The 20,406-nt window shown below is 50.3% G+C and overlaps 3 protein-coding genes across 9 annotated transcripts in view; 1 reads left to right on the top strand and 2 right to left on the bottom strand.

Annotated features, from left to right (window-relative positions):
• Positions 1 to 4,356, bottom strand: part of TATDN1 (TatD DNase domain containing 1) — a 42,593-nt gene extending 38,237 nt beyond the window's left edge. Inside the window, exon 1 of the mRNA XM_032415743.1 lies at positions 4,291 to 4,356. Within this exon, the coding sequence (XP_032271634.1) occupies positions 4,291 to 4,312 (22 nt within the window). The 5' untranslated portion in view covers positions 4,313 to 4,356. The remainder of the gene's footprint in view (positions 1 to 4,290) is intronic.
• A 31-nt stretch (positions 4,357 to 4,387) lies between these two features.
• NDUFB9 (NADH:ubiquinone oxidoreductase subunit B9) lies at positions 4,388 to 11,419 on the top strand. The gene is made up of 4 exons (XM_032415759.1): positions 4,388 to 4,546; positions 7,072 to 7,264; positions 7,899 to 8,012; positions 11,190 to 11,419. Exons 1-4 carry the CDS (start codon positions 4,446 to 4,448, stop codon positions 11,319 to 11,321), a joined length of 540 nt encoding a protein of 179 aa, XP_032271650.1. The 5' UTR covers positions 4,388 to 4,445; the 3' UTR covers positions 11,322 to 11,419.
• Positions 11,420 to 11,569: 150 nt separating this feature from the next.
• The window catches only part of MTSS1 (MTSS I-BAR domain containing 1), a 158,586-nt gene continuing 149,749 nt past the window's right edge, over positions 11,570 to 20,406 (bottom strand). For 3 of the 7 annotated variants that reach the window (XM_032415753.1, XM_032415752.1, XM_032415758.1), the window contains 4 exons: positions 18,120 to 18,314; positions 16,688 to 16,861; positions 15,968 to 16,130; positions 11,570 to 15,129 (listed from right to left, as the gene is read on the bottom strand). In XM_032415753.1, the coding sequence (XP_032271644.1) occupies positions 14,429 to 15,129; positions 15,968 to 16,130; positions 16,688 to 16,861; positions 18,120 to 18,314 (1,233 nt within the window). In that variant the 3' untranslated portion in view covers positions 11,570 to 14,428. Of the gene's footprint in view, positions 15,130 to 15,967; positions 16,131 to 16,687; positions 16,862 to 18,119; positions 18,315 to 19,192; positions 19,313 to 20,406 lie in introns of all 7 variants that reach the window. The other 4 variants (XM_032415755.1, XM_032415754.1, XM_032415757.1 and 1 more) reach the window with 2 other exon arrangements.

Genomic DNA, 20,406 nt, shown 5'->3' on the forward strand with positions numbered 1-20,406 from the left:
GTTTATACAGTGTCCATGCCTGCTTCTGAGTGACAAGATCAGAGTATTTGCGATAGTGATCATATGGTCCACAAAATAAAAAATATATACTATATGGCCCTTAAGGGAAAAGCTGGCCAACCTCTGTGCTAGATACAAAACTTACGGGCATCCAAATACGTGGCTCTGGATTGGATACTGTTTTGGACACGACCACCTTATAAAAGAGGCTCCAGAGAGACCCCTTGCCTGTTCCATCACATGAGGACACAATGAGAAGGCAGCAGCTAGAAACCAGGAAGGGGGTCCTCACCAGAACGCAAACATGCTAGCGCCCTGACCGTGGACTTCCCAGCCTCCAGAACTGCGAGAAATACATTTCTTATTTATAAGTCACTCAATCTGCAATATTCTCTTATAACAGCCCAAATGGACTAAGGCAATCTATAACATCAGCTTCTCTCTCAAGGTGTACTTACCAAGTAGGTGGATTTTATCTCCCAGTCTATCAAACCTGTGCACTTCTTTCCGTCCCCCCCCCCACCATAACACTCCAGTCAGCCAACTCCAGCCCGAACGCCACTTTGACTCCCCTTCTGTTCTGTTCTCCACCCGACCCATGGTTTCTTTCATTCATAAATCTGATCATGACACTCTTTTTTTTTTTTTTGGGTGTTCAATAATTATTTATTGAAAGAAATGAGCAAATAAATCCCAGGCTCCGCTTAAGCCATCCCCACACACACACACACGCACACCCATGACACTCCAAACCCACGTGGAGATCATGACACTCTTAACTGGACTTCTATTAGGATGAAAATCAAGGTCCTAACATGGTAGGACCTTGGCTTTGCTAATCTCTTTAGCTCATTCTATACCATCCTCCCACCCTCTCAGCCCCTTCCCCATTTCTCTCTGTTCCAGACCCACTGGTCATTTTTTCAGTTCCTCAAAAGTACCACGTACCCTCTTGCCACAGGATGTTTGCACAGGCTGTTCTGTTTGGAACCTTCTGCCTTTCTTGGCCTACTGAACTCAATTTTTCAGAGCTCAGTCCAAGTGTCACTTCCTCAAGGAAACTTTTCTGACCTGCCGGACTGTTTTGTTCCTCACCAAATACCCGGAGAACCATGCTACCTTTCTTCAGTGCCCTCATGTCTGTGTGGTAAAGCCCTTAGTGCATTCATGAGGCTGTCTCCACCACGAGACTGTGACCTAGTTTCTGACCACCACCGCTTCCTAGCATTTAGCACACTGGATGGCACACAGTAGAGACTCAGTAAATACTTTCACAGTAAATACTTTAAAAGGAATGAATGACTAGGTTGCTTAAGGGAATCAAAGACAAATAGGAAATACGATCCAATCCCTAGAGAAATGGAATATACAAAAAAGGTGGCCAAAAACCCCAACTGGCTTGCTTCTAGGGCCACAGGGCAGGATCAGAATCCTGTTGAAAAAAGACAACTACAGATTAATCCTAGGTACCTAAAAGCTGGATGGCCCGAAGGGATAGTTATGCTACTAATTACTGTCAGCTGCTCTCTCATTGGCCCATGGAGGGGGGTGGGGACTGCTAGACTAGGAATCATCTAAAGTCGTGCTGCTCAAACTAGGGGTGTTCCGGGGCGCCTGGTGGCTCAGTCAGTTAAGCTTCCAACTCTTGGTTTGGGCTCAGGTCATGATCTCAGGGTCCTGGGATCGAGCCCCACCTGGGGCTCCGCACTCAGCAGGGAGTCTGCTTGAGGATTCTCTCCCTCTCCCTTTGCCCCTCCCCCCACTTGAGCATGCATGCTCTCGAGCTCTAAAATAAATCAACCACCAAAAAAACAAACAAAATTATGGGTGTTCCACAGAGTATGTAACACTTCGAGATTTCATGGAGTTTCAATTTTACTTCAGAAGATTTAGGGGGTAAAATATCTTAATTTAAAAAGGGCACTATATTATTTCAAAGATAAACACAAAACATCCAAAGAAATGTAAATGCGTCAAGAGTTAGTTACACATCACTGCGGCCACCCCTACCACCCCTGGAATATGCTTCCTTCTACGCAGAAATCTATTAAACAACTAGGGAAGGATATACTTAAAAAGTTTAAACTGGCTATCTCAGGAGAGTAGGGAAAAAAATGTATTCAAAATAAACGCACCCTCTTCAAGAAGTCTTTCCGAACTTATCTTACCGAAAGGTTCAAATTCCTTTATCAATTTTCTTACCACCATGGTACTAAAACTACGTATATTGTTTTACCCATTCATTCATACTTCCATTGACCATCACTGTACTAAGTCCCTGGGAAACAAACACTACGGAGCATTTGCCTTAAGAGTGTGGTCTAGTGGGAAAGAGAGACACATACATATTTAATTATAAACTAATGTGTCAAAGGGTAGAGTTATGAAGTCTGCTCTTGCAACTAAAAATCAACTAAGCAAGAAGGTAGTCAGTGGGATATTAGAGGCAAAAGTGACATTATGGTCCCGAACTGCCACTCTAAAACCTTGTCCAAGGCAAGAAACAGCATGTCCAAGTGTTTGTCAAAGATAAAAGGGATGAGGCTGGAACAGAGGGCAGGACCAGAACACGGATCGGTTTTGTATGCTGGGTCAAGGTACTTCAACTATCCTGAGGACAGTAACTGAAGGATTTGAAGCAGAAAAAAACCGTAGTTGATTTTTACAGACCACACTGAAGGCTGTGTGTATGATGCGTTTAAGGAGACATGACTGGAGGCAGGGATTTAGTTTTAGATCACAAATAATAAGCTGTCTTTTCCTTGTGGAATGTTTCATGGCCCTTAGCCCATCTCCCCCACTAACTGTATCACAGATTGGAGTAGAGAAACAGACAGACACCACACCTGGAAAATGTCTACAACTACTGAGGACTACACCCCAACCCCACCCCTGGCTCTCCCACAGCATTTTTATGCTTCTTTTGTGGCACTGAAAACACTCTCCCCTGCACTTGCTTTGACTGTACATATCTCTCTAGTCCGAAAAATAACTGCACCACTCGAATCTTTCATAGTTCCAAAAAGTTAGCACAAAGTCTTTGGAAAAAATATCGCTTAAAATAACTCTCAGATCTAAGACTACATTTCCAATTGCCCAGTAAATGTTTCCAGCTGGACGTCCTATAAGACTCTCAAATTTAACCTAATCCACATGGATCTCACTACATCTCCTACCCATTGCCAAACTAATTATGCTTCCATTTCATATTTAGGTATTTATCCCAACTCTGAGTCATCTCTGACTGTTCACTCTCCCTTACTCCCATGAACACCCGCCAAATGCTGCATATGTACATCTCTTCTATTTCTCTCTCCTTTTTCCACTGCCCTAGTTCAAGCTCGGAAATGTTTCCCCATCTCTCCCCCTCCCCCATAGAACCTGCAGTAACTAACAGGATTGCCTTATTAAAGCAGAGATGTGGTCATTGCCCTTTCCCACCTTCAAGTAGCTGGAAACACCCCAAAGACAAGATCACACCCAGCTTTACTAACTGTTTTAACGCACAGCCCCAGGTTCCTGGTACATAACTGGCATTCCATGATTCATTTGATGAAGAAAGGTTGAAAGCCTTCAGCGAAGCTCCACTCTACACACTAAAAGTAAACTCAGCCAGACCTTTGAGTCCCAAGTTATCCTTCCAATCCTAACTCTACAGCTTTTCCCATGTGCCTGGTAGTAAATACTCTTACCCCTTTGGTTCCTGTCGCATCTTCCCCCGTCTTGTTCTACTGATGGTGAACAGATTATTGTTCTTGCCAAGTAATTGAATTTGTTTTTCTCCCCACTATTTGTGTCCTCCAGTTTCTGCACCAGATGGTGATGCCAGCAGATCAGGGACCGGGTCTCTGCGCCCTGTGTTCCTAGCCGGTGCCTGGCCCCCCAGGAGCGCTCAGTAACTGTGCTATGAAGGCACGAATTAGTGAGTGAACAGGTGCGACACCGAGAGGGGAAGGGGCGGGAGGTGCACATGGGATGGAGGGGAATACAGTGAGTGGCCTCTTTTTTTGGCCTACTTTTGCTTCCTTTTTTTCTTTTTACTGAATACAACACACATGTTGGAAAGCGCATACATCATTGTACAGCTCGTTAATTTTCACAGATGTGTGATACCAGCACCCAGGCCGAGAAGCAGAATATTAACGACACCCAGAAGCCTCCCCGCGCCCTCTTCCACTGAGTATCCTCTCGACCTTCAGAAAGCCGGAGAGCTCAAGTCCTGGGCCCTTGGCCGCGGTAAGCGACGCCCGTGGGTGGTCTGAAAAGCCCAAGAACCGAGAAGACGCTTACCCACAAACTTGAAGCGACTCATGTTAGCAGCGCCGGCTCCTCCCCGGCGGAAGCGGAAGTAGTCGCCGTCGCCCCGCCCTTCCGGCTGCCCCGCCCCTAGGCCCGGCCTCCGGCTTCCCGGCAGCCCCCGCGGCCGCTGGAGGAAGCGGGTCGTCATGGCGTTCTGCGGGCCGGGTCCCTACCTGACCCACCAGCAGAAGGTGTTGCGGCTTTATAAGCGGGCGCTGCGCCACCTGGAGTCGTATTGCGTCCACAGGTGGGAGAGGGAGAGCCGGGGCGCGGGGAGGTGACCCCGGGGATCCTCACAGAGGCTGAGAGGCCTTGGGGGACCGAGCGACTCAAGGACATGGGGGACGAAGTGGGAAGGCGGCCATAGACTCGGGTTCGAATCCACGCTTCTTCGCTTCTAGCTGCGAGACCTTGAAGAGTTGTTTATCTGGCCCAGGCCTCAGTTTTCTGTTCAGGAAGAGCGACGCAGGACCAGTGCAGAGGGTTGCTTGACGATTAAATAAAGGAAAGTGCCTAAAACTCTAGTTGTGCGTCCAGCGCTCACTATATAAGAGCTTTCTTCTTGACCTTCTTGTTGCTAATATTAGCAGCAGGAATATGTGCATTGTTTTCTGTAGTCCTCATAACAACTCCAGGAGTTAGGGATTATTTAGCCTTAATTTACAAGTAAGAAAATAGGCATGGAGAGTAACTTGCCAAGGCCCTACAGCTGGTGAGTGGCCGGGCCAGGATTAAAACCCAGGTGCTAACCTCAAAGCATCACCAGTCTCCCACTTCTCCAATCAACTTTCCTCTTTTTAGCTTCAGCCCTTTCCACTATTTTCACATCCACATAATTCTTTACCAGCCACGTCGTTCTCTTTCTTCTCTCCATCCGAGAGTAGTCTTAGGACAGAGTCTTAAAACATGGATTTTCGTTACCTGGAGGCAGTGCATGTGTGTGGATGCTGGGCCTCCACTGCCTCATGGGAATCCTAAAGCCTAGTCCCAGGAGAAGGGCTTCTGGGAGAAACCTCTAAACGATGGGAAACTAAGTAGGTCTGGAAAAGTTGTGGAGGGTATCCTTAAAGCCCACATTGCATATTTGTGAGTATTGGAAAGTCATTGACCTACTTTGCTAGACAGAAAGATGGCCAGGTTCATTGTAACATTGTTAGTTTCTTCCCTGATTTGTTCCTTATTCATTCATCTGACAAAATTTGCAACTCAGGTTCTGGGCTGGCTACTGAATAAACAAAAACTAGTAAGTCCTCTTTCTCAGCTGTAGCAGCTCACGGATTAATGGGGAAGATGGACATGTAAACAAATAAGAGAATTATCACTCTTATAAAGATGAAGGAAGTTGAGCTGTCAAGAATTCAGATAACACTGAACTGCATCTGGGAGTATTAAAATCCATAGTCCTGGAGGAGAAGATGAAAGCATCTCCTATGAAAACACTGACTCAGTGGTTTTTAAGTCTCACTGACGTCCTCTCCCAGGACTTTTCTTCATCCATTTGTCCTCCGTGCTATTTGTTCTCCATGGTTCCATCCCAGGTCCTTGGTGGTGGTGTATATGCTTTGGGCAGCCTCATCTAATGCTGGGACTTGAGTTACCACCTAGGCTCACTTGTCTCTAGAGCTGTTTTCCATTTATTTGTTAGATAACCTACAGTTCTCTGAAACTCAACTTGTCTTAATGCCTTAAAACCAAACTCTACCTCATTTTGATTTTCTTCCTAAATTCCCTGTCTCAGCTAATAGCATTGATTAGTAATTCAGTCACTCAGCTTTAAGTCTTAGAATCGTTCTTAAGTACTCCCTACTTATTCCGATGCCAGTGACACACGTGCTTGTATGCAGTGTTTATTTGGACACTGATTTTTGTAAATTCTCTCCACAGTGTAATAATATTGTAACTGACATTGAGCAGAGGAGGTACCAGGCATCTGTCTGAAGTGTGTTGGTATGTTTTAACTCCTCAAATCTTTAGGATACTTTTAAGATCTAGATACTGTTACTAACACTTTTGTAGAGGAGGAACCCATGGCCTAAAGACATTAATTTACCCAGATTACACAGCTAGTAAACTAAGATTTAGTCTGAAACGATCTGATTTTAGCAGACACTCTCGTAATTCTGTAATGTAAATGTTTCTCTCCTGTCTCCTACCATCACAGGCGCCTGCTTCAGGCCCTTCTCATCTGTGGCTTGGATTATTGTCGAAGCCAAATGATCTCTGCCTTCCGTTTCTTCTAGAACCTGACCTTAACTTGCCTACAATCGTGCAGTTAGTGTCAGAATTAGGATTCAAACCCAGATCTGTGTGATTGATTCAAGCAATAGTTTCCACTGTGTAACACCTCCCTTCCTACTCACCTTTGTATCTCCAGAATTTAGCACAGTGCCTAGCACAAGGTAGGAGGAATCTCAGTAAGTTGTCATTCAATGAGTGTTGAATGATCCGACAGAGGCTGTAGTTTTTCTCTCTTGCAAATTATCTTTTTGTGTGTGTGTTTGAATCAGCATTCCTTTTTTGGAGGAGAGAGGGGGGAAAGTGGTTAGGTTGTGTTTAATACAGTATTTTTTTTTGCTGCTGCCGCCGTGTGGGGGGCTGCTGAGGAGGCAGTCATAATGATGTGGCTGCTTCATTGGCAGGGTCTGGGGTGCTTCCAGGTAGTTACGCTACACATTCAGAAGACGTTAGTAGAAGTGCAGCCTCTTGTCAGACAGTAATCCTGCTCAGCTGAGTAGATAACCTTTCTAATCTCCAAAACCATTTTGGTTAAAGGGACAAATACCGGTACTTCGCTTGTTTGATGAGAGCCCGGTTTGAAGAACATAAGAATGAGAAGGACATGGTGAAGGCCACCCAGCTGCTGAGGGCGGCGGAGGAAGAATTCTGGCACAATCAGCATCCTCAGCCATACATCTTCCCTGAGTCTCCAGGAGGGACCTCCTATGAGAGATATGAGTGTTACAAGGTAGGTGAGCACTGCAGTGGTGACTGCCTTCGGAGAGGCAGACCTTTTTTCTCCCGTCCCAAACCTCAGCCCCAAATCCACTTGCCCCCATTAGGGGCAGCTAGGCAAATTTCTTTCCTGCCAGTGGTAAATACTTTTCTATTTGCAGGTGTCCATTTTCTCTGTCCCAGGTGACATTCTTGTCGCCTTGTCTTTCTGAACTCAGCTCTAAGGTCTTGCAGTATCTTTTTGGCAAAACAATGCGCTAAATTACTTGGTATATAACTCATTTTGGGATCTTAAAGTTAACCAATTCGGATTGGTGCTTAGTATTTTGGAGCAATTACAGTTAACAGTCCCGCACCGCGTCAAGCTGCTCTGCGTAATTAGAGAATGCAGATCAGAGAGGATTGGTGCCAGCTGTCTTTGAACTGACCTTGAGGTTTCTCAGCCCTTGGCTCTTTGACTCTGAGATGTTCTTTGTGTCGGGGTCAGCTCACCCTCCGTTGGTCATTGTGCAGCACCTGAGACGTCTGATGCTTGCAGTGATTATAAAAATACACCGTCATTTTTGCCTTCTGCCTCCTGAGCAGGCCCTGCAGGTGGCATGCCCACACCTCCTATGGGCTGACGCGGTGATTTCCCCTCCTGACAGGTGCCCGAGTGGTGCTTAGATGACTGGCATCCCTCCGAGAAGGCAATGTATCCTGATTACTTTGCCAAGAGAGAGCAGTGGAAGAAGCTGCGGATGGAAAGCTGGGAGCGGGAGGTGAGTCTTCCCTGCCTTTCGCCTCATGGTTTGGCCCACATGGTCCGCGCCTGGAAGGGGCTCAGGTTCTGTTCCCCAGGTGCAGAAGTCCAGAGTCCAGTTATGACAGTTACTGCGGCCCCTTGCCTCTCAGACACACTTGCGTTTCTAAATGTGGTAAACGTAACCTTTACAGCCTTCTTGCAAACGGGTGACAGGGTGTCGCTGGTCTCTTTGGGTTTTCTGCTCTTTGATTTTGCTTCTCCCCTCCTTCTCCTCAGTCCTCTGCCTGACCATCTTCCTGTACCCTCCTGTCCCTGAACTTTCCTCTCCACCAGCGCCTTGGACATTTTTCATTCGTGGTGTCTGATTTACATTTTTAAAAGCTCAACTTTAGTGTGAAGAGTATATTGGAGAGGGCAAGAGGAGAAGTGGAGAGACCAATTTGGGGTTGTTGCAGTTTGGTCAGAAGATTATGGCAACCAGCATGGGGGTAGGGGGGATGCAGTGAATAGGGAAAGAAATCGATTCAGGGTATCATTTGGCGGGATATGAAGGCTGACTGGATGTGGGGGATGCATGAGGGACAGGGAGGAATCGAGAATGAGATCCACGTTAACACCTGGAGTCTGGTGATGGTTTATTGAGATGAAGAAGAGGAAAAAACGGGCACCAGTCGGTTAAACATCTGACTCGCGATTTCTGCTCAGGTCGTGATCTCAGGGTTGTGAGATGGAGCCCCATGTCCAGCTTCACACAGTGGGGAGTCTGCTTCTCTGCCCCTGCATGTTCCCTCTCTCCCTCTCTCTCAAATAAAAAAAAAAAAAAAAAAAAAAAAACAGGTGTCAGGGGGACAAGTAAGTGTTTGGTTTTAAATTTGTTAAATTTGAGAATGCTGTGAGACACCAAGTGAGATGTGAATAGGCGACTTTGGGTGTAGGAACCTGGAACTCAAAGGAGAGATTGGAGCTTGAAACAAATTTGTGAGTTATCCATCGTTTTAAAAGCCGTGGAAATGAAGGAGATCCTTATGAGAGAGAAGAGAGAGCAGAAAAGTCACAGGTGCTCCCACTTGCGGAGGTGAGGAAAGGAGGCAGCAAAGCACCCAGCAAGGGGAGAGGGGTGACAGCGAGTCCAAGCCAAGAGAAAGTGTTTCAGGAACAGCCAGTCAGGGTTGGTCATTTTTGCTGAAAGTTGCTAAAAGGTGGAATAGAGTGAGGGCCGGAAATAATGTCCACGGACTGTGGCTGTAGGAAGGGCATTCGTGACCTTGGAGAGCCTTTTCTGGAGGGTTTAATCACACCAGTAAGAGTGAGCAGAAGGTAAGAGAGAGAAGACAGTGGCGGGGGGAGGGGGAGGAATTCTTGAGAAGTTTCGCTGGAACAGTAACTGGAGGCCAAGGCATTATTTTCTTTTTAAGATAAGAAATGATGCATGTGTGCTGAGAGAAGGTTTGGGGCGAGGGAGAAATGGACAGTGTTGAAGCAAGGTGGAAGAGGTCAAGGGGGAAAGCTTTGGAGAAGAGCGACGGGATCCCAAGCACGTGTGAGGGCCTCTGAAAGGAGAACGGGTTCTTCCTCCACTAGAACTGCATAGACGGTGCATGTACATACATCCGGGCTGGAAGGTTTGACGATGGGAAAACGAGAGTTCTATGTGACAGCTTCTCTGTTTTAGCAAAGAGGAAAAAGGCATGAAGTGGGCGCAGCCTGTTTTGGAGAATGTGGAGAAGATGTGGGAGTCACGGCAGAGGATGAGATCGCTGGGAATAATGATAGGATTGCCAGGTAGTGGTGAAGGCCCATTTGAAGTTGGGACTAATTAATGTGTTGTGACGTTGGTTTGTTGCAGCATTTTTTTCTTTCTAGCAACACCAGCTGTCTGGGTGCAGTCTGGAAGGTGGATGGTGTGGTGTGTCCAGTGGAGAGTGTCGAGAGACTAGAGGTTACTCAGAAGGGAGTGATTGCCATGATGGGATGGAAGCGGCTAAAGCAGGCACGGAATCGGGAGGCTGATGCAGAGAAGGACAAATTGGGTCAGAGGATCTGTGAACTGGCAATTTCTGCGTTTCAAAAAGCATTTTCAAGGGGACATTTAAGCACATGAGCTGGAGAGGACTTCTGTGGTTAGATAGTGAGATATTTGATCCACGATTGTCTTTTAAGATTTAGAGAGCACACACTCGAGCTGGGGGGGGGCGGGCGGGCAGAGGGAGAGAATCCTTGAGTGGACTCCCTGCTCAGGGCAGAGCCCAGTGCGGGGCTTGATCCCAGGACCCTGAGATCGTGACCTGGGCCAAAACCAAGAGTCAGACAGTTCACCGACAGAGCCACCCAGGCGCCCCTGATTCATGACTTATATGTTCTTTTAAGTTATATATAATTTGAAAGTTATATGGGTTCTGGTGATAAGGTCCAGGATGTTGACTGCAGAAGTTGTTGGCCAAGGTGGAGTGAAAGGAGAGTCATTGTGACCAAGGAGGGCAGTGCTTGCTAAGAAATGTCTCCTCATTTGTAAACTGGAGGTGTGTTTATTCATGGAGAGCAGCAGGTTTGCTCTTCAGCTGGTGCCGGATAACCTCCTCTTCTCCACAAAAACCTTCTTTACCTAGTTCGTCTCACTGTTATTAAACAGCACATACGCTAGAGACTCAGGTCACCCACGATCCAGAATTGAGTTTTCTGGAGGAAGCTTTAGAAAACCATTATCTGGGGAGGGGGTCCCTTACATGTCCTCTTCTATGGGGACAGTGATAGTCTTGGAGATCACTGGAACTTGGGGTGGGTGGGCAGGATCAGGCAGAACAGAGCACATTTTCACATGTGATTTCATGGTATCTCTTGTCCTGGTCGCTATTGGGGGGGGCTTTAAAATGAACATCTCTAATATATATGAATTAAGGTTTCCTAATGGTGCTTTGGAGAGCACGTAGCTGAGACATAAAAATATTTTTTAGGGGGTACAGGTTGGGGACCATAACAAAGGGAATGGGACTGGTAATGGTCAGTTTTGCATCGTAAGAGATGGGGTGGGAGGGTTTCTCAGCTTTGCTGTTTTAAGAATGGGAAAACCCTTAAGCAGAATTGTTTCTCTGAGTTAAACTGTGGGTATAAACATAAGGCAGGTATATATAAAAACCACCGCGGCAGGTTTTCCAGTCAGCTCGACTCTGATGGTTCCTCCCTTCCCCCTTTCCAGGTTAAGCAGCTGCAGGAGGAAACCCCAGTTGGTGGTCCCAGCACTGAAGCTTTGCCCCCGGCCCGGAAGGAAGGTGATCTGCCCCCGCTGTGGTGGCACATTGTGACCAGGCCCCGGGAGCGGCCCATGTAGCGGGAGAGGGAGACACCCCACCAGCCAGTCGCACTTGCAAGTGAAATAATTTACAGCACATAGACACACTTGCCCTAATAAAAGTAACTCAATACGGTACGACTGCTGCGTTCTTCCGGGGGTCTGCACGACGCCAAGCGCGTGTGCCCCCGTCGTCTCTTCCCACTTGCGCAGAGAAGTATGGGAAGTGTGGCCAAGTGTCCTCTGCCCCAGGAAGTCCTATTGCTAGCACGTGTTATCAGGGAAAACAGCAGAACCAGATACAAGATTTACTCTTGAGGATTTTAGTTGAACAAACCCTATTTGAAGGCTTAGTGACTGGGATGAATACAAAGAGAAGGTATGCAAATCCTGAGGACTTGAGAAAATCTTTTTGGTTTTGTAAAGGTGCCAGGAATGACATTTTAGTGTGATTAAAAGGTTAACTCTAAGCAGCACATACTCAACGAATCAGCCTGGAGTTCACGGGCTTCGCTCGGGAGTGGAGGTTTGGGGGCTGGGGTGCAGCTTCCCCGGGATGGTTTTCCGGCTCTGCCTCTCTACTGGAGCTTGGGTGGTCTGCGGGCTCCCAGGTGAGGGGACAGCAGAACTCTAAGTGTTGGAAGAAGTGTCTTTAAAAGGTAGAGCCATTTTTAAAACCATCATCAACCAAACCCATTGGCTTTCAGTTGGTGATAACTCACTAGAATTACGTTCAAACAGTTCATGAGTGGAGGCTGCTAGTGTTCTTAGGGCCCAGGGCCATCCCAGAAGTAACGTTCTCTGGTTTCCTAGTAAGCCTAGTCGGAGTCTCCGTGCGTCTCCTAACAAACAGTTGATGAAGACTTGCAACTGAATTTTAATAAGTCTTGACATCCAGGACTTTTTCTAGTGGTTCTTTATTTATAATGTAGGCTGAAGCAATTGTTACAAGGTAGAAGGGAGACACATTACACAATTGTTATTTATACAAGTTTAGAACAAAAAACTGCACGGGGAGAGGTCAACTCTCAGTACGAACTAGCAACTAAACCACAATAATTTACCTTTAGAAACGATTTCTTTATTTTTAGCTGTGACCCTGCTTTTACAATATGCAAAAACACAAACAGAACTACCCAAGGTGTGTCCTCACATTCTTTCTACATTGAATTTGGCAACATTTTATATTAAATTTATTCAGATTATACTAACGTTTAAAAACTAAACAAGTGAAAAGCTGTACCAAGGTACAGTTACATCCATTTATTTCCAAGGTTTAAAATACCACTTTTATCTATTGTAATTACCTTGCAGTGATTTCTGCTTTTGCAAAAACCATCTCAAGCATCATATGCACAATGCATCAGCTACTTTTAGTCATCAAGATTGGTGGGCTAAACCACAGGCACTACTGTTGCTTATATTCTGTAGAAGGAGCTTGTTTTTCAAAGAAAAAAAAGCTTAAATAGTTTCTAATAATCATGCCTTTGCTTTAAAGCCATAACATAAAATGCCCTTGAGCAATCACAGCAGTGTTAGATGTTAATATATAGAACAGTGACTGTACAGGTACGTTACTCTCACATCCAGTGCAGTTAGGTATGAAAGCAGAAGATTATGTAATTGAAGATCAGAGCCAACAGAAACCTGCAGGGTCTGCGGGACCCACCAAGCTCCGGTTTCTTCAAGAGAAACTGACCCGAGTGCTAAGGGGCTTGCTTGGTCTTTTTGGACATGTCTTCTCCAAACAAGATCCCTTTAAATCTACAAATCTCTGTTGGCTTTAGGGAATGGGCATTAGAACAAATTTAACTTTCACTTAAAAAAGAAAAGACATAAATCCATTCCAAAAAACATTACCTAGAATACCAAAAAAAAAAAAAAAGGGACAGTATAGTGGTCAGATTCCCAGTGACAATAAATAAATCCTCCGCTCTTCAATGTTTGGTATGATGCCAATTAACTGCCACTTATTTAAAAGAAGAGAAGAAAAACAAGCCCCCAGGTCGGTAAACACATTGGCAAGTTGCTAGATTCCAAGCTGGTTACCCTTGTTAAATCCGCTCGAGTTTGTTCAAAATATTTGGGCTTTTCAACGCGCCCAGCCTGCTGGGCACGGTTAAGTAAAAGGCATTGGCTATATCTAAGAATTCCCTGCTATCATTTTTAAATGTTTTCACATTTTTAAAACTGCCTTACCCTTTTTGGATGTATTTGGATTCAATGAACGTGGGTACGAGAGACGAGTAACTGAAGGGGGGCGGGGGGGGGGGGCTCTGGGTCTACCCGGTGGCGGCAGCATGCACGGGACTGGAGGTGGGTGCTGTGTGCAGTCAAGAGGAATCGTGGGACAAAGGAAGTCCTTAAACACCCTACAGAAACAAACACTGCAATCCAGTATGGCTTATTCGGATGCATTTACCATGAAGCTACTAGAAATTCAACCTACGAGGCTACTCTTAAATGTTAACAGGATCGGCTATGTTGACTGTGTGCCCCTCCCACGGCCCTCCCCCCCAATCCCAACAGAGTCTACCATTTCCGGATTTACTTCATTCCGAATATTGCTCATCATTTGTTACTCCTGCTTTTCTCAGCCAGAACATACTACATGTAAATGAAGATTTTAACCCTTGATCCATTTTGTTTGTACATTAAAATAACTTGAATTTGCTTCTAAGCCAGACTACTACAATGCATCTACAAAAGCTTGCAGGAAAAAAAGGAGAGAGAAAAGAAAAGGCTAATAAGTAGAGTTATCCTTTTTTCTGAAATTAACTACTTTGTGTTTCCCCTTGCCCCGACCACCCCCCCCACCCATTATGCATTTAAAATTTTACAAAGACTTGTAAAAAAGTTAAATGGAATTTGGCACCTTCAGAAAAATCAAAAGGGAAACTAAGATTAGAATGTGCAGAAAGAAAACGGTCAATATTTACAAATTAAAAGATCAAAGTTATGTCAGTTACATATGTTGCTTTTAATTCTTATCTAAAGGTGTCGAGTACTTTCAAAAGAGCTGTATTCTGAGTTGCCTACAAAATCTTTTGTCTGATTATAGATTGGAATGGATCGAGACAAATTAGGTTTTATGAATTAAACAGTTCCTTCCCCCACTGGCAGCATTTCTTGGGAGCCTAGCGCGCCTACGAGAAGCGAGGGGCTGAGCGGTCGTTGGTCGTGGTCTTCTTCAGTTTCACGCCCCTTCGGATGGCGTTCAGCATGTCTTCCCCTTGCGGAGTATCTCTCGGGCTCAGCTCTGCAGCATCGCTCTCCGGGATCTGGCCTGGGGAAGCAGTGGCACTTGGGGGATCCCTCTCCTGGTCTTCGGCCTCGCTCTCTGGAATCGCCTGTCTGTGCTCCTCGGGGATACTTGGCTTCGGGCCTGGGAGAGGAGGGTTGACGGACGCTTGGCCGCTCCACATGGAGGAGGGCATGCTGGTGACACCCTGGGGGCCCTCGCCCACAGACGGCGACTCAGGGCTGTGCTCACCCCTCTCCTCTGGCCCGTCCGGGGGCGCGGGCAACACCCCGGGGAGGTCTGGGACGGTTGGGGTCTTGACGGGGATCACGGGGGTCTTGATGGGGATGGGGCCGGCTCCGATGGTCCCCCGGCGGACAGAAGGCTTGGTGGAAGGGGTCCGTCGGATGGTTGCAACCCCCGGGGTGACCATAGCAGGTCCGAGGGTGGTGGGGAGGCCAGCCGTTGAGGCTGGGCGCTTGGCCTGGAACATCCGTCGGTAGGACTGGCTGATGTCGCTGTTTCTCGGGATGGTGGAGGATTTGTCAAACTCCTGCTGATCTGCCTCCTGGTCGCCACTTACAGAGAAATAATCATAATCTGAAACTGATGATAAGATTTGATTAGGACTCTCCGCGGCAGCAGCTCTGCTTTTCGGTTCTTTGGTGTTGGAGGAACAAAAGGCACAAGAGGCAAGATGCGTTACCCGCCACCTCATCCCCAGCCTCCCCCAATCTCTGCACCATCCTGAGAAGCCCTCGACGTCCGAGCAGTCCCCGCAGGGGTCTTCGGTTCCCCGCTCTAACCCTGGGCCCCAGGACGGCAGCGTCTCCGGGAGGAATAAGGGGGGCGCGCGGGAAGAGACGAGGAACTGCACACCCCCGCCGGGCCGGAAGCGGACGTGAGGATCCAGCCTCAGCCGGACTACCACCGCCCCCCCGAGTCACGCGTCGGGCAAAGGCCGGAGGGAGATCGGAGCCCCGGGCGCTGAGCCCCCGAAAAGACGCGCGGAGTCAGGCTGCCGCCCGAGGCGTGCGCGCTTCGTCTCGGCACCCGGGCTCCCGAGGGCGGTGGGGCTCAGAGCGGGTTTCGGAGCCAGAGGACCCCACGCACCGCCCGCCGCCCCCCCGGACAGCACAACGGCCGTGCGGGGGCCCGCGCAGTCTGAGGAGCTTGGAGCGGCGGGCTGCAAATCGGATCGGCCCCCCCACACACACACCTCCTCTGGCCCCTGGGCTGCCATCTGGCCGGCGCGCGCGGCGCTGAGGGACGCAGGGCTCCCGGGGGACTGGGCGGAATGGGTTCCGAACCCGGGGCTGCGGGCTCGGCGCGCCCTGACCAGCACAGGCCGCGCCGCCACGCGCTCCCAGAGGCCGCCGGCGCAGTCGCTGTGGCTGCGCGGCCTCCGCTTCTCCGCCGCCGGCCAGCCCGGGCGGCCTCGTACCTTGGGAGGGGATGGTGTCCTCCGAGCAGCACGGGGTGGTGGTCTGGGTGCTGTAGCCGCTGGAGCACTGCAGCGAGTCCCGGCTGCTCCTCTGGGTGTCCAGCTGCAGGCCCCGCGACAGGGCCAGCGCCAGTTCCTCGCACGCCTCCATCTCCTCACCAGGCTGCAGCGGGGAGGCGACAGACACACAGACAAGCCACCAGGGCCGTGAATCCCCTGTCCCATGTCCCCAGAGCCTTTCTGCATACTTCAAGTGGGAGCCTCAGTATTACTCCTAACCCGCTCCCGTGAACATCACCCGTCTGTGGGTCCTACCCAGGCTCTAGAAAGTTCTAGGAGTCCGATTTCAGTGCCAGGCTCTTCCCTGGGGGCCCTCTAATCACTACAGAACAGGGAGTGGGGGGACGGGGCTCAGCCCCTCCAGATGCCGGGCTGACTCGGCCCCCTGTGCTGGTCAGCACACGGCCGCCAGCCAGGGCTAGAGGGGTCCAACCAGCTGTAGCGGAAAAAGCGCCACCCTGGGGCGCCTGGGGGGCTCAGTCGTTAGGGATCTACCTTCGGCTCAGGTCATGATCCCAGGGTTCTGGGATCGAGCCCCGCATCGGGCTCCCTGCTCCGCGGGAAGCCTGCTTCTCCCTCTCCCACGCCCCCTGCTTGTGTTCCCTCTCTCGCTGTCTGTCAGATAAATAAAATCTTAAAAAAAAAAAAAAAAAGCGTCACCCTGGTGGCAGCTGACACGGTCATGCTCCGCGGTCTCTGCGCTTCGTCAGCCGCTGCGGGCGCGCCACCCGCGGCCGTGGGCCCTCCGCCACTGGGGTCTGGCTCCCGCTTCTCCTTGCGGCGCTGTAGGGTGTTCACCAGAGGCTGGTCGTAGGGTCCTGGCTTGGCCCAGTCCTAAGCAGAAGGCACGCCGTCAGGCGCCCGGCCTCCGCCGCCATCTGGAAGGCTGTAGAAGCCTCCGGACAGCTGCCCACAGAAGGCAGCCGGCCTCTGGGGAAGCTCGGGCTAGGACAGGCCAGCAGGCCCTTCTACTGCGTCCTCACCCGGCTCTAAAAGGAGGGACTGGAAAATCCTTTGGCGGGGGGCCCCCCCGGGAACCTCCCCTTTCCTCCTATCCGCCCAAAGATGAAACACCCTCACCAACCAGGCAGGTACCTGTGGGTGACTCTTAGTTAGTAGCCACCTGCAGCTGACCAACTGTCTAAGGTGTCTGAAGGCCCCAGCCGGTGGCCAGCACATGCCCCGGGGACCAGGCCCTCCCTGCGGGTGTCTGAAGGGACCCCCTCTCCTCCAGCCCAAATGGCTTCACTTGAGCCAAGTGGCCACCAGGGGGCACTAACGGGAGTCAGCCCCTCCCGCTGAGGCTGAACCTCCGCCTCCAGGAAACTGGGCCTGGGCCCCAAAGGGCACCCGGGAAGTGCCCCCCTGAGGCCCTCACAGAGGGAGGGAAGGCCTCTGGGGTCAGCAGAAAGATTTTTGAGGAGCATGAGGGGTCCACACTACTTATGAGGGATTAAGTCGAGACCTCAAAATGCCGCAGCCTGGGGTCACCTACTATTCAAAGTAGGGACACCACCTCTCAGAATAGGATTGGACTTGCTAGGAACTCATTTTAAAACTTTGTTTTTGTATTAAGGCAAACACATTTTGAGAGTAAACAAATGAGACTAAAAAATAAAGTCTGCATTTACTTTTGAGATCAAGCATGGTAAGCCAACCCCCAGTTTGCATTATGGTTCTGTCGCCGTGGCCCAGTAAGGGACTCGAGGGGAAAGTCTGGGGCACGCGGCCGGGGAGGGCAGTGGCTCCCAGCCCCTGTAATACTGACACCCCGCAGGGCCCCCAGCAGCGCAGAACTGCACACGGCCCTGTCGGGCGCCACCGTCTGCCCGGGCTGAGGGAAGGTGCGTTACAGGGAGCCTCTCCCATCTCAGCTCCGTGTGGAAATTTCTCCCTCAGATCTGCCTGCTGCTTTTTGGTTCTTCCCGGAGGGAACTTTCTTAGGGAGAGGGGTTCTATGGGGAGGAAGGCAGAGTGTGGAAGGGAGGGCTGAGGGGGGTCAGGATGAGGGATCGTGGGACTGGTGGGGGGAGCACAGCCATGAGAGGGGGCGGAGGGAGAGGAGAGGAGGGAAGGGAGGAGAGACACAAACCTTCCAGCTAGGGATCTGAGATGACGGGAACATGCCGGGCCCAATGGTGTGATAATGAGCGAAGTCTGGAAGGTGGACAGAGGTGACCCGAGGGAGCAGGCGGGAGGCAGGCGGGCAATGAGGGGAAAGGCTTGCCCCCACGGGCCCCACATGGGATTCACTTGGCAAACTACAGTGAGAAAACCCGTTAGACAACTGGAAACAAAACAAACAAAAAAGGGGGGGGAGAAAGGAAAATAAAATTAATATAACAGGATGAGTGTGGAGGTACAAGATGGCATTGACATTCAAGGGAGGAGGGGACCGGAGCCTTTATCCATCAAACAAGCGGCGGGGCTCTGCTGCTCGTGGATGATCCGTGGGGCGGAAAGGGCCACGGGGCAAAGAGTACCCGTGGGACACCAGGCAAGTGCTCGGTCAAGGACATAACTTATCTACATTCTGGAATAGTGTGGAAATTGACCAGTGTCCTTCACTTGTGGCGTTCGCAATGGTTTTTGATCATTTAGCCAACGAAGCAGAGTTTCAGGGTGATCGTGATCTGCTCATCTCATTATGCAAATTTAAACATTCTCAAGCGTCAACTAAATCTGTTCATTCTAGGTTTCCGAAATCATCACACTGTTCAGGAGCAGATTCCAAATCGGGGTGAAGAGGGAGGAGGGGTCAGCAAACTAAAAGGCAGAAAAGCACACAGCCTCTGATGCAGCGGGAGGTCCCATCGGGCGGTGTGGCTACGGCGACAAGGGGGCCACAGTGGGGGAGGGGGGCTTGGGAGGGCAAGGGGGAGATGGATGAGCACACGGCACTGTTCTGGGAAGGAGCCTTCCACCTCCGAGTTCCCCATACCCCTTCCTCTCCCTCAGGACGACGGCAAGGTCATGGCTCAGGAGCCCGGCGCCCATTCAAGAAAAAGCCCTCAGCCTTGTCCCTCTCTCTGTCCCCAAGAGTGGCTGCTCAGGGTGTGCCTTTGGTTGATTTCAAGTTTCAGGTCCCGGCGGTGACGGCCAGTGGCGGGCGGGGAGGGGGGGCGGAGAAGGGTGGCCGCGGTGGCCGGGGGCCCAGCCGGTCACCTTCTCTGTGGACGCCCAGGCGCCCATGGTGGAGCCTGAGCTGACCGAGGTGGGCGAGCTGCACTCGCTCACGGACTGGCAGGTTTCCGAGGCTTCGGAGGAGGCCGAGCTGGACGAGTTCTGCCGGCAGGGAGGGACCACGTGCCACCAGAAGTAGCAGGAAACCGAAACAGAAGATGGGGCGGGGGGAGGGCACGCACAGAGAGAGAGAGAGAGACAGACATATACACAGAAGAGGGAAGGATGAGAGAAGCAGAGTGTTAGGGTTATTTTTTTCCCCCAAGACTGCACACACACACACAGGCTTCCAAGCCCTCGAAAAGAAGCCGGAGACGCGGCAAGGCCCAGACCTGCCAGGCTGTCAGCCCCCCGCACCCGGGAGCCCAATTTGGGTGTGTCTAGTCTGCGCAGGGCGCGGGTCAGGGGCGGGAACTCCCGGTGTTCCCTCGGGCATCTCTCCTCACGCCACAAGCCCAGGTCCAGGGGAGGCCTGCCTCTGGCATCTCCCAGGTGCACAGGCCCCTTTATTAGCTGAGGACTGACACCCCAGCCCCCCTCCACACACACACCCCCCCACCGGGTCGGGCTTTGGCTCCAACGTCTCCAACTCCCGGCCTCGCCCCTGGTCACATGCAGCCTCTGCGCCCATGAAGGGCGGTGTCCAGCCCCTCTGAAGCTGCATCTTCGCAGGACAGGTTTTTAGGTTTCTCTGCCTGGGAAATGATTCTGAGGTTTGGGACAGTGAAGCCCTGAGCTCAGCGCAATGTTTCCAGTGGCCATTCAGGGAGGGAGGAAGCATCTGGAGCGGGGCCATTACAGAAAGGAGGTCTGACTTGGGACAACATCCCTTCGTGCCGATCTTTATTGAACCTCCAGTCTGGGGGTCACCCCCCACCCCGCCCCGCCATCGGCCAGGGTCTGTGCTCCCAGGTCAGCCTCCTGACATTCAGTTCAGGCAGGGACTGGGCCAGGGGGCTCACCGATCCGTCTCAACTTTCTAGTCCTGTCCTGGCACGTGGCAGGTGCTTGGAATTACTGAATGGATGCGTGACAATGACCATCTCTTCCATAGAAACTGGGTCCCCTGGGATAGTGCTTTGGGCACACCCAGGTATTTGCTGTAAGTTTTGTTCACAGCTAACTGCAATCTCTGGCTCGTCCTTTCGTTTAAATAAGCCCAATCCTACTGGGGTCTACTATTACTTCCCCCAAAG

The sequence above is a fragment of the Phoca vitulina genome, unplaced genomic scaffold (assembly GCF_004348235.1).
Source record: "Phoca vitulina isolate PV1807 unplaced genomic scaffold, GSC_HSeal_1.0 scaffold18, whole genome shotgun sequence".
Taxonomy (NCBI): Eukaryota; Metazoa; Chordata; class Mammalia; order Carnivora; family Phocidae; genus Phoca; species Phoca vitulina.

Bases quoted from the DNA above. Each gene is read 5' to 3' on its own strand.
- NDUFB9 (XM_032415759.1), top strand. From the start codon at position 4,446: ATGGCGTTCTGCGGGCCGGGTCCCTACCTGACCCACCAGCAGAAGGTG. The intron at 4,547-7,071 runs GTGGGAGAGGGA...TTTTGGTTAAAG, and splicing joins GAGTCGTATTGCGTCCACAG to GGACAAATACCGGTACTTCG. The intron at 7,265-7,898 runs GTAGGTGAGCAC...CCCTCCTGACAG, and splicing joins AGAGATATGAGTGTTACAAG to GTGCCCGAGTGGTGCTTAGA.